The sequence below is a fragment of the Chiroxiphia lanceolata genome, chromosome 5 (genome assembly GCF_009829145.1).
Source record: "Chiroxiphia lanceolata isolate bChiLan1 chromosome 5, bChiLan1.pri, whole genome shotgun sequence".
NCBI classification, from domain to species: Eukaryota; Metazoa; Chordata; class Aves; order Passeriformes; family Pipridae; genus Chiroxiphia; species Chiroxiphia lanceolata.
This window is the reverse complement of record NC_045641.1, coordinates 29366983-29379338: the sequence shown is the minus strand read 5'-3', so window position 1 is coordinate 29379338 and position 12356 is coordinate 29366983. Positions and strand designations below refer to the sequence as shown.

Genomic DNA, 12356 nt, shown 5'->3' with positions numbered 1-12356 from the left:
CACATATCTCAGAACAGGAAATCCAGAGAGGATGGAAATTCCACATTAGAAATTTTCAGATTTCACAAACAGTATACCTAACTCTGGAAAGATCAAAACACTTTAAAATAAAGGAATATTTGACTCAATTTTGGCTTCCTATATTCCTAAATTTCATACTATATGAAATAACGCACTGCTTTATAAACTATTGAATATATGATGTTTCAAAAGCTAATCAACCTAAATGTTTAGCTGTGATGATACACAAATAATATTCAATCATTTCTGAAAATTTATTTCCCACGTTTTTTTCTCTAAGACCATGTTTTGATGAATTATTTAATTTTTTTTATGAAGCATTTTGATGGAATTATATTTCTAAGTGATAAACAATGTAGATAGCACACACACTTTCTGGAATTCCTCATTTATAAACTTATGTGTCTCTGTTTTTCCTGACTGTAATAGTACACTAGATGACAAATTAATTTGAAAAAACATATTGCAATGAAAGATACCACCTCCACTTTTAGAAATCTTGACCTCTGAGAAAACATTCCAAATGCTGAACTTTAACTAATAACTAATCTTTTCTTCCATCTTTTCTTGCCATTAATATTTGTTTTGAGCAGGTAGTTCCTATGACCACGAATCATGAGGAATCTGAATATTTCACATTCTAGCAATGGGGAAGTCAAAGACCTGAATAATGATTATTCCCCGAGCAGCTTTCCCTGCAAATTCATCACTATAATATGCAAAAAGCACACTACAAATACAATCAAACATATTAAATAGGTCAGTCAATTGTTCTGTTACATTACAGGTAACCAAAATTAATTCTTTTCTTTGATTATTTCAATTGTTCGGTCCTCATAAGGATTTAGCCGAAAGTTCACCCAATCCCATGCTCCTCTTGGTCCTCAGGACATGGGTTCTGGCACTGCCGTTGATCATCTTTCTGACATTATAGAGCAACTGAACACATAATACGCCTGTGGCTCTTTCCCAGGAGCTTCACCAGTTTGATGCACATGGACACAGACGGTGCACTGACATTTGCAAGCAGGACAGTCCCTGAAGGCATGTCTGCAGATCCTTACCAGAAATAGTCTGAGGTCTCAAGTGTGCCATGATGTGCTGACACAGCCATGGCTGGCTTCTGTTGGCACGGATGTCTCTGGACAAGCCCTGAAAGTCCAGAGCTAAACCATTTCCTCCTCCTTAGGGTGATGCACTGCTGCCAACACCACACGGCTGGGTCTCAGCCTGACCTCTTAGACAATGCTGCCTGCCCTAGTGTGGTGGTTTGGACAACAACCAGAGAACTAGAACCCCAAATAAGTCACTTCCCTTTTGTTTTTTCTCTACCCATCCCCTCCAATAATGAAGGGGCAATATGGAGAAACATAGGTAAAAATGACAATTTACTAGAAGAAATAGCAGTAACTACAATGACATGGAAGAAAACGGTTTAAAGTGGCTCCTGTCCCACACGCTACGCACCACATGGTCTCCCCAGGAACAAAGACAAAATGGTTCCTGTTCCCGCCCTCTGTGCCATGCATTCTCCCTGGGGATAAAAAGAGAGAGAAAGAGAGAGATGGTGGAGAGGCTTCTTCCTTCCCCCTGGACCATGCGGCCAGCAAAACAAAGTAGCAAATATTTTTCTGCAGGAGGACAGCAAGCAGTAGCAGGGTGTAGGCTCTCTCGCTCAGTGGGGCCAGCAAGCACCCACAGTAACAGCAACAAAACCCTAAAACAGTCCCCTGCGGTGGCTGGAAAAAGCAGTTAGTGATAACCCTGAAGTAGCTTGTGGTGGGGCGACTGTGAAAGCCCTGAAACAGCTATGGTGGGGCAGCCCCTCCTCTCTCAGTCAGCGACAGTGACTAGTGACTGCTGAGCAGCGACTCCCGTCCTGAACAGCAGCTGAGAAGGGGTCCCAGGCAGCCTTTCTCTCTGCTGTGGTAGCAGTGGTGGTGATGTCAGAAGGCTCTTTCTCTTCCTGTGACAATAGTGCAGTCCTGCAACGGGCTACCTTTCCCAAGAGCCACGGCAACAAACATCAGCCCTTCCATTTCCGCCTGTGATGCTTTTTCCACTAAAAAACACACACCCCAGCTATGATGTGGTGGTTTTGAATATTCAGTGCTAAAGCTCCATCCCTTTGCTTTGTAACCATAGCATTATCTACCCCTTATTCTATACCATCCACTCATGCCCAGATTTACACATACATATAACTACACAAACAGAAGTACTATTTCAGTAGTCTCTGACCATTCTCCCAAGATGCTTGTTGATGCTTCATTTAGTCCATAACTGGTGTAACTGGAGTGGTCCATATTCATTTGTCCATCATGTGTACAGTATACAAGAGTAGTGTCATTCAGCAACCAGTATTATATATGCAATTCAACATTACAGATGGTTGTCACCCAAAATAAGATCTACACATCATGTTTCCTCACCCTTCTGCATTACCCACCAAGTGCACCCAGGTCCTTGAGCAAAAACAATCCCATGGATGGGTTTGCCTTAGCTTGAGGCAGGACTAGTCAAAACTGTCTTTCCTAACATATTTCTCACATGCACAATGGTGACTTTATCTCTGTCTATGGTACATAAGGGTTCTGATTGGGCAGGGCCATCTCGATTGGTACAGCTTTGGGTGTTAAATATCCAGGTGGCCTTCGCTAAATGCAGATCCCAGCGTTTGAAGGTTCCACTGCCCATTGCCTTCAACATGGTTTTTAAGAGTCCATTTTACCATTCAACTTTCCCAGAGGCTGGCGCACAATAGGGAACATGATATGAATGGCAGCCCTTCTGTTTCCGCCTGCAGTGCTTTTCTGCTGAAAACCATGCCCCCCAGCTGTGATGAGGTGGTATTGAATATTCAGTGCTAAAGCTCCACCCCCCTGCTTTGTAACCAAAACACCAAGACATGCAGAAGAATACCAAACCAGAATTAAAACTGTTTCTAAATATTATCTTTCAAGTTCATCCTAATTTCTTTCAAATTTCATAAACTGTAAATTAAACCTGATTGATATTTGCAAGCTTTTTTCACTGATCATAAGTGAGACGACTTCTAATGAAAAGTGGTTTTTACAATACATGATTGCAGGAGCTAGGAAAAAAAAAAAGAACAACAAACCCTCCAAATACTGAAAGACATGAAATAAAACAGAAAAAATTCTCCAGCTGGGTGAAGAACCCCGAAACTAAGTTGTATCTAGACAAATTAAACACACTTGTAGACTTTTGTAGATTGAGCCCTCTCAGGTTCAACTCTGACATTAATACACATGAAGCACAAGAATTCTACATGTGACGTGGTAGTTTGGACGATTACTTATTCCACTGTGCTTATGTTGTTTCAGAGGTCGAACGTCACGGCCAAAACCTCTAGGGAATAAGCGCTACCATAAAAAATCAGACAACAAAACAAAGGAGAATGAATGTTTGTTTTGCTTCACTTTGTTTCTGTCAGTTGAACATACAAAAATAAACAAACAGAACTTCCTCCTGGAGAAAAAAAATAATGTATTGGTTTTTCCACCTGAGAGAAGGATAGAATTTCTTAACTTCCTCAAAGTGAAACAATAAAAACCCACAACAGTGGGAAGCCTACATCATCCTATTACACAGAAATGGCAAAACAGCCACCCTGTCCTCTGCCTGTCCACATCCATATTTTAAGCTCAAATACAAACAACTATAGATGAGAGTTTGCAGTGCATTATATGAAGACGCTGCAATTCCATTTCTAGCTTCCATCCATGGCATAAAAGTATTGGTAAAATTCTCCTTCTCGATGCCTGTTATAAAAATATTATAGATAACCTTTGAACAGTTACTGATTTAATATCCTTTCTTAATAGACTGATTTTTGCTATGGTTATTGAGCGAAGTAAAACAAATGACAAGCTTATTACACACTAAATAGAAAAGTATCTTCACTTCAACCACAAAGTGTATCACGAATAATCAGCATTGAAATTTTAAAATTCTTTCATGTCTTGATATTTTCAGGTGATGTTTTCAAACTAGGAAATCCTGTTGCACATGAAAAAAAAATCTACCTAACAGTACCATTAAATTACTTTGCATAAACCTAAAAGATTAGAAAAGCCTTTGTGGTTGAAATTAGCCAGTGGGTTCCAAGTTATGGGATTGACAGAAAAGCAAATAGAAAAAGCTCATGCCGTTTAAAATAACAGGTCAAACATACTCTGAAGCTAAACAGTCTTAAAGCCAAAGATCCAATAATTTTTCAGCATTTCTCTTTTAATTATTTTTATGAGACCTTCTCAAATCCCTTAGGGTGGAAGGAGTGCTGGTTATCACCAAGCCCTGCTGTACATGTCTCCATTAAGCTCTTAGCTCTTGAGAGAAAGCTGATGAAACAACCTACTGTCAATTAACTCCAAACATATGCATGGCTGTGTTTGGCTGACATTTTAATGCCCTTCCCCTTCAATGAACCACAAAACAAAAATACTGAACATCTAAAATATGCTTCTTTGACAGAAAGCTCAATGTAGCAAGACTGGCTTCATCACACCACTGATGTATAGAATTCACATAAAGATACATTTTGCCTTGGGCCTAAGGATTATATCCATACCAAATCACATCAGGAAGCAAGCTTCAAGAAAGGATAGCTCTGCAAAAAATGCATAAAAATCTGATCATTAGAAGAATCCTCAATCCCCATTGTTAAATTCAAGATGCAAGGAACAGCAAAATGACAGAGAAAATCATGCTATTCAGTACATGAACCACCTTTTTTTTATTTTCATGGCGTTGCGTATAAAATCACAGAATTATAGAATATCCCTGCAGATTGGAGATATAATCTCAGTATGGCTTCTTATAGCTGCCTCTGTTGTACCCATACCCTGAATTCTTATCTCACATACTAATGTCTGCTTTCTTATCTCAGGACGACTCTTTCTTTATCTTTCCTCTTGAGGTATGCACAGGAACTATATGCCTTTTACAGGACAGTAAACAAGGACAGAAAATGAAAGCCTGGCTCCAGTGAAGTCAGTGGTAACACTTCAGAGTTTCCTGGAATTTACCAGACAGAAAATATGCATTTTATCAAAGACGGTGTGAGATCCAAAATAATTCTTAGGCACTTGGTGTATAATTCAGATTTCATGTTCAAAGAATCATTTAAAAAATCCTGCTAATGGATTTAGGTTTTTAAAAAATCAGATGACAACTTCTTTACATATGTAGCTGTATGCATGGACGTCTTCTCTACAGCCACCATATAACCAGGCAGCCAGAGCTGGTTATTTTAAGCAGCCTATATGTTCCCAGACCCAAATCCCAGTCCTCCGGGACTCCTCAGGGAGCTTTCACACCCAAACAGAGTTCTGTGTAAGAGCCTAGATCCAGGCAAGAGATGGCCTTAAAGACATATCTTCTCTTTTATGTAACTGGTATGTGGTGACTCACAGGACAGAGCTGAGGAGTGGGTGCCTGGGGCTCTGGGGGCAGTTACTGCTAGGCAGCCAATGCTCTCTAGGTCCTGGGACCAGTATCCAGTCTGGGACGGTGAGCTCCTCCACCAGGAGCAAGAGCTCAGTTGTTAGCAATGTCACAACACTGATGTCTTTCTGAGTAGAGCCTGAAGAAACACTCTACTCAGAAAGACATCCTTCAGCACTTCAAAACTTATTTTTGAACTTTTCAAACAGATAAATGAGTATTCAGAAGAGCTGCTTAGGAAAAAAAAATAAGAATCAGGGGATTATCAATTGTTCTGTTGAAAAAATTTAGAGAGAAGTAAGAAGAAAAAGACAGAAAATGCAGTAAGATAAAACCAGATCTACTTTTGCTACTGATTTAACTCAACTCAGGCAGTTCAACTAATTTCCAGACAATTAAATTTAAACATTTTTTCTTTCATATTCTCCAGAAGTAAAAGTGTGCTGCTACAGAATTTCTAATAAAAAGATATAACCCAAAAATGTGTTTGTGCTGATGCAACAAAAGATGGTACTTTCCCATTGCTGGTGAAATTCATGAGGAGTATTTGGAGGTGGCATTGATATACAGCAAAAAAAGGTGACACAAAAGCTGTGGCAGGTATGTATAGAAAAGAATAAGAGCTAATGGCAGCCACCACATCGAGGAGTTGTCATGTAAATACATCACATGGCATCAGTACCAAAAAAGAATATTAGTGGCTGAAGGTTGGTACAGGAGGAAAATAAGTATCACATCATCTAGTCTATTTAATTAATCTTGTGAATCAACTCGAACTTTATCAAGACCAGAGAAAGCAGGTCCCAGTGCCAAGGGACACTGCTTGGTCCCCAGTCATCTTTCCTTATTCCAATACCAGCTATAAGCAGCATCTCCTGAAACTGTACACAGAGATGCCTGTGCTGTTTCAGTGGGCAGGCTTAGTGTCTCTTGTGAGCAGCTTTGAATTTGAATAGATGTACCACTAAAACTTAGTACTTCAGGTAGCCCAAGGGATATCAAAATGAACATAAAATCAGAACTCTAAACTGGTGAAAATTTGAGCTTTATGGTAATTATGGAAACCAACATGAGAAGCAGACTGCATATTCAGTCTTTAGAGGATAGTAGAGCAGGTTCTACTATCATCTCAGGTCAAATGTAAAATATATACGTGCAACCTTCCAGTTTTAATCCCAGCTCCACCACTGACTTTGTGAGCCATCCCAGATAGCCTCTGTTTCCCCTTCCAGCTTTTCTCCTTTGTCCTTTTCAATTCTAAGCTCGTCTGAGCTAGGTCTGCTTCTTAAGATGTAACTCAAAAAAGAAATTCACACCATTCTTTGGTTAACCTCCAAAAGCAGTGTTCTTTCTCCCCTTTTTTTCTCTGGGTTAACTGCACATTTTGAAAATAAAGCACAAAAGTTTGAGCAAACAGAAATGATTTCGATATCATATCCACAGAATTCTAAAGAAAATCTGCATTTTCTTGAGTCTCACAGAAGGCTACTGAAGATTACTGCTGATTCCCTCCAATCCTTGACATATTTATCTTATTCTTTCAGCTAAATGGGAAGATTCTTCATCATGCTGCTAGCAAATGACTTAAACTCAGTTTTTTCATCCCTGCAGTGCAAGAGAAAATCAGCTAAGAATGGCAGAGGTCTGCTCCTAATGGACATAAGCATATACCAGATCCCACCCTCTCTAAGTGACTTGACATAGACTTCCTGGCTGCACACTTATTAGCTCAATCCTGCTTATACAGCACACAGGAAATAATACTAAAGTGCTCCACGAAGTAGCATATAGGGCCATAAATTTCAAATTGAGACATCTTTTATTTCTGCACTTGTAGGCATATGGAGAAGAGGACTTGAAAGGGGTAATACACCTGATACCTTCCTACTGTGAAATCAAGAAGTAAATCTGAGGTATCCTCACATCTTGAGGACTGGTGAAGAGGCACTCAGAAGCACAAGGGTCCTTCATCAATGCACAGTGGTATCTCAGAAGCTTTCATTCTTGAAATATAACTATTTGATTTTTTGTTTTAATCTCAATCTGCACATGCAAAACACAGTTATCAAAATAAACATCTCTGTCACGCTAGCAAATGTTGCTTTTGGTGAGGCCCCCCCGACCTCTGAACTGCTATCTCAGTGAAAGGTAAACAAGCCCGGAGGAAAGGAATGGGGGGAAGTTTGAGGAATTATACATATTCTAATGATGTCTTCATTTCCCAGTAGCTCTACAACAAAAAGCTCTGCGGTGCTGAATCTGACCTCACTAAAACCAGTATCAGAAAACCTGCCACACTGTAAGCACTTGCATGGTTTTCCTCTGCAAACATGCTTTCCTTTGTTTACTATATCTTCAAGTACATGAATGCACAGACCACCCACAGTATCCAGTAGCCTAGCATGGGAAAGGTAAGAGATGAAGCTAGGATTGCTTCTTTATATGAATATAAATTAATCTATCTGATCCACATATGCTAGTGAGCCACAGCTCATCCTTAGTCAATTCATGTCCCTGACAGGCTAACTTGTCCCAAGCTCTCCAGAAATCATGCAGATGAAAGAGCCAAGCCCGCGGTATAAGAATTACAGGACTGGAGAGTTAAAAAGGGATTTGCAAATCAAGTAGTAATGCCTGCCTTGGCTTAATTTAATGTATCCTATTCTACTGCTGCTCCCCCCTCCCAGCAGCAGCAAATCAGTATTGTACACAGAAGCAGTCATGGTGTGAGACACTACCTGATCTCTACTGCAGCACCTGGTTAAAAATATGCTCAGTATCCTTTGGGCTCTGACCTGCATACAATGAAACAAAGATAGGGATGGTTTTACAGATGAACATAGGATCTGGTAGTGAGCACACTAAGTCATTTCTCTGCTCTCGCTCTGCACCTTATCAGTGACATTTCCCTAACAGCACAAGATGCAGCACCAGGCTCACTGCATTTCAGCTCCCCAAGGAAACTCACTCAGATCCTCCCAGGGATAACACTTTATCTGGCAAGCACCAGAGTAAAAAGTGAAAGCATTAGTTAATTTTGCACCTTGATTGCTCACATCCACAGACACTCCAACTCAACAGCAGAGAGAATAACAGATGAAGGGAAGAATTTCTCTAGAATCTCTTAGAAACCCCACCTTTGGGTTTGCTGATCAATCACATTTGTGACATTACTGCAAGGAATATTCTGAAAATGCATTTGCTATAAACTAGGCTCAGCTTCTCTTCCCTGTACACATGCAGCCCTTTAAGAAATGTCTAATTCCCTTCATAGCAGAACCTGCATTTCTTATTCCCTGGCACAGAAATGCAGACACGGATCTACTCTACTCCATTTTACTTTCAGATCTCTTTGGCAATCAAGAGCTGAGGAGGGGACAGGGGAATAGAGGAAAATGTGCTGCTATGCTTTTCCCTGTGCTACTGCTGTAAGAAAAAATGATTATGGGATTATGACTAAATATTGAACTAAAGGGAAGTGTTCCACCTAGAGACCATCCTCACCAGGCACGGCAACGGGCATGTTACCTGCAAACAGACACTCTTTTAGAATTGAATATGCCCTCTGGTTCTGTGGTAAAAAATGATGCAGAGGTATTGCCCCCAGTAGTAATTAACAATGTTAATCTTCTTCTTCCTCTCTTTGGTGATAAAAAGAGTAATTTTTATATTTAATTAATGCAGAGGATCATTTTGGAAACTGGCTAATGAGGCTCTGATCACATTACCATGAAAATGTGCATTAACACCGCAACTGAGGAGGCTGCTTCATGTGTAGAGAATCCACTTTGTAATTAGCCCACTGTGAAATGAATCACGTCAGGAGGAACTCAGAGGGAACCAGTCGGCACTGGGCACTTAGCTGCTGCTGTGCCAATAGACCACCAACATTCTAAGCTGGTTTTTCTCCTCTGTACTGCCTGTCAGCAGCAGTGCAGTCCAAAAATGCCAGTGTTCAGCCTCTGTCAACGGCAATATGTCAAAGCCAGGACAAATTACAGAGAGAGAGAGAACAGATGCTGAAAGGCACTAAACTTTAGTATGCAAGAGTCTGCTGTGCCAAGAGGAAAAAAGCAAACAAAAAGCTGCAAATGAAATACTGATACAATAGGATCTGAGAAAAAATTATGGGCTATTATGGAAAGTGCTTTAATCTTATCTTATTCTGAAGGAGCTGGGAACACATTAGCAGCAGACTCCTATTCTGCTACATACTACACTGCTATGATGCTGAAACAGAGACTAAAATATCTAAATGGGATTAAGATCTTTGTCTAGTAGTAAATAAACAGAAATAGCACATACAATGAATGAACAAGCAGCACATCTCACCCATGGAAACCCTGTTCTACTCAGTACCTGTTCAAAGGTGACAACACATTTCAGAATTATTTCAATTTTACATAATTAATAGGAAAATTTAACATACTTCTCAGCCAGCACAGACATGCCATAAAAACTTTGTTCCTTAACTTAGGTTCCTTAACCTGAGATCGCACACTTAATGCTTTCAGAGGCAGCAGTGCAACTTATCTGAAATCAGTCTTATTACCAAAGCCAAGGGCTCCCTTAAAACATCACTGATACGGTTCAATGAGACTGCTGCTATATGACTGACATTTTGGCAGAAGATGCACAAAAATGTTAAAAGAATCCTACAGGAAGTCATCTGAAGGGGGAGTGGCATACAAGCAGAAAACAACGGGCACCCAAAATGCTAATAATTACCAACCTCCCCCCAAACAACTTAGGTAGTAATTTGGGAAAGGAAAGAAAAAAGGCAAAGCAAAACAAAAGCACTACTTACTCTCTGTAAAGAACACACATTTTTACTCTGGAGATGCTGGTAATATCCTCTGCACTCACCTGTGAAACTTCATAGAGCAGTTTGTAGTGTTCCTCTCTCTTCTGAAAAGTGCACAGATTGCAGCCCATCCTAATAAGCAACACAAGAGCAAAGCCTCTAATTTCCCCAGCACTGAACGGCAAATGCACTGACAGGGAATCACCCTCCAGACTTGTCTACTGTTTTTCATCAGTCACTCCAACCCCAACACACAGGCACGCCACTGTTAGCTGGAAGCACAAGGCAGGGCAGTGTGTAGCAGCATGCTCTTCTTCCCTTTCCCTAACTATCTTATACTCACGTATACACACACAGAGTTTCGACTCAGTTCATGGCAACACTCCCCCTGTCTCTGCATCAGTGCACATGACTACACAGATTCCCACTCATGAATATTAATAGCCTCTCATTGATTATTTATGACAGAACGTGTTAGCGGGGAGGGGTGTCATAGCTGCTGCTGATGACAGATGAATATTCACTAATTAAGAAGCAAATGTACCGTGGTTAAACAAAATTCACTTGTGTCAATACCAACTCTATTTATTAAGGTTAGAGAGACTAAGCTGCATGCATTTCACCCACACTCACCTTAATTGTGAGCCTAATTCATTAATGGGGGTGGCAAAAGCACGAGTCAAGTCTTCTGTTAGGTCTCCACCTTGTGCAACAGGGATCATGGAATACATTTAAAATATTTGCAAACGTTTTAGGAGAGTGCTTGTGAAACCTGAGCTGATGTTGCTAAAAATTTAAAGCAAAGGCAGAAGGAGAGATACTGCTAGCTTCAACTTTGGTACTGCCAAATTTAGCCAAAATTCCAGTGTATTCATAAAAGGCATGGGTCTATAACAACTCATCATATGTATCCAGTAAATGTGGAAGTGCAGGTGTGCCTGACCTGATGCTGTTTACATATTGCTGTTTACACATTGTACTGTCTATTAAATAAGCTGACATTCAAGCCTCTTTCTTTCAAGTATAACAGATTAATATTAATTATAAACTAAATTTCTCAGAAACTCAACAGACATACTCTGTTGGACTCCTAGTTATCAAAGCTTTTGTTATAACATGTAATTATATCCAATTTTACCATTTGTAAATTAGATTTTAACGGTGCCACAATTCTCAGAGTGTGTATTAAGGCAAGGATGCATTTAAAATTAAACCCACATGTTAAATATTAAGGCCAATGCAAATCACACTTAATTTGAGGCTGACATTATTCCTGTATTGTATATAATAATCCATTGGTAGTTATGCCAAATAAAAAGCCCAAACTATGACAAACCAGGACAAAACTCCCCAACTTTTTATCCTTTCTTTCTCAGCAACTTTGCTCTTAAAGAACTATATCCTTGTTTCAAAGCATCTTTAATCTGGACAGGATAGTAGGTGGAATCCAAAGCAGAAATAATCACATGGAAACTAGTGAAACCAGTTAGTTAAGACTGACATTGGGCCCTAAAGAGTTGGAATTACTAAGCACTGATGTACAGCTACTGGGTTTTTTTGGGTGCAGTTTCTTAAAAGTGCTTTGTCAAACATTTAAAATCAATAACAGGAAATGATTCTAATGAGCACTAATTGATAACAAATTGTCTTTGCATCTAGCAGCACCTCAAACACCACCAACGCTGGGTAGCAAGCAGATCAACAGTCATGTCCTGCTTATCAGTTCAGCCCCTTGGGATATAATAATCTGATTTTCTGGGCCCTAATTTTACCAAACAACTGGGATAAAAGCCAAGCAGAGAAATGTACAGGAAAAACTGGACCATTGCTGCAAACTTTCCATACTAGTAAAGTTTGCTAGAACCTCTATGTAAATTACAGATAGGTTGAGACTAAGTCTTGATTAAATTTCATCTCCTTTAATAAATGATCAGAGTCAGGAGGCATCAAATAATGACCATTAACAGAGCAAGCTCTTCTCATATCAGCTTCCAGTATTGTTCTGAAACAGAACACTAAGATTAATTTTTATTTGGTGGAAGAACCTGAGCAGGCAGGTTTG

The 12356-nt window shown here is 39.8% G+C and overlaps 1 protein-coding gene across 2 annotated transcripts in view; it reads right to left on the bottom strand.

Moving 5' to 3' along the window:
* The window catches only part of PDZRN4 (PDZ domain containing ring finger 4), a 240369-nt gene that overhangs the window by 99004 nt on the left and 129009 nt on the right, over positions 1-12356 (bottom strand). The window contains exon 1 of one of the 2 annotated variants that reach the window (XM_032689496.1): positions 10357-10635. The exons of the other annotated variant lie outside the window; for it this stretch is intronic. Within the exon in view, the coding sequence (XP_032545387.1) occupies positions 10357-10425 (69 nt within the window). The 5' untranslated portion in view covers positions 10426-10635. Of the gene's footprint in view, positions 1-10356; positions 10636-12356 lie in introns of those variants that run through there. 2 annotated transcript variants of the gene reach the window in all.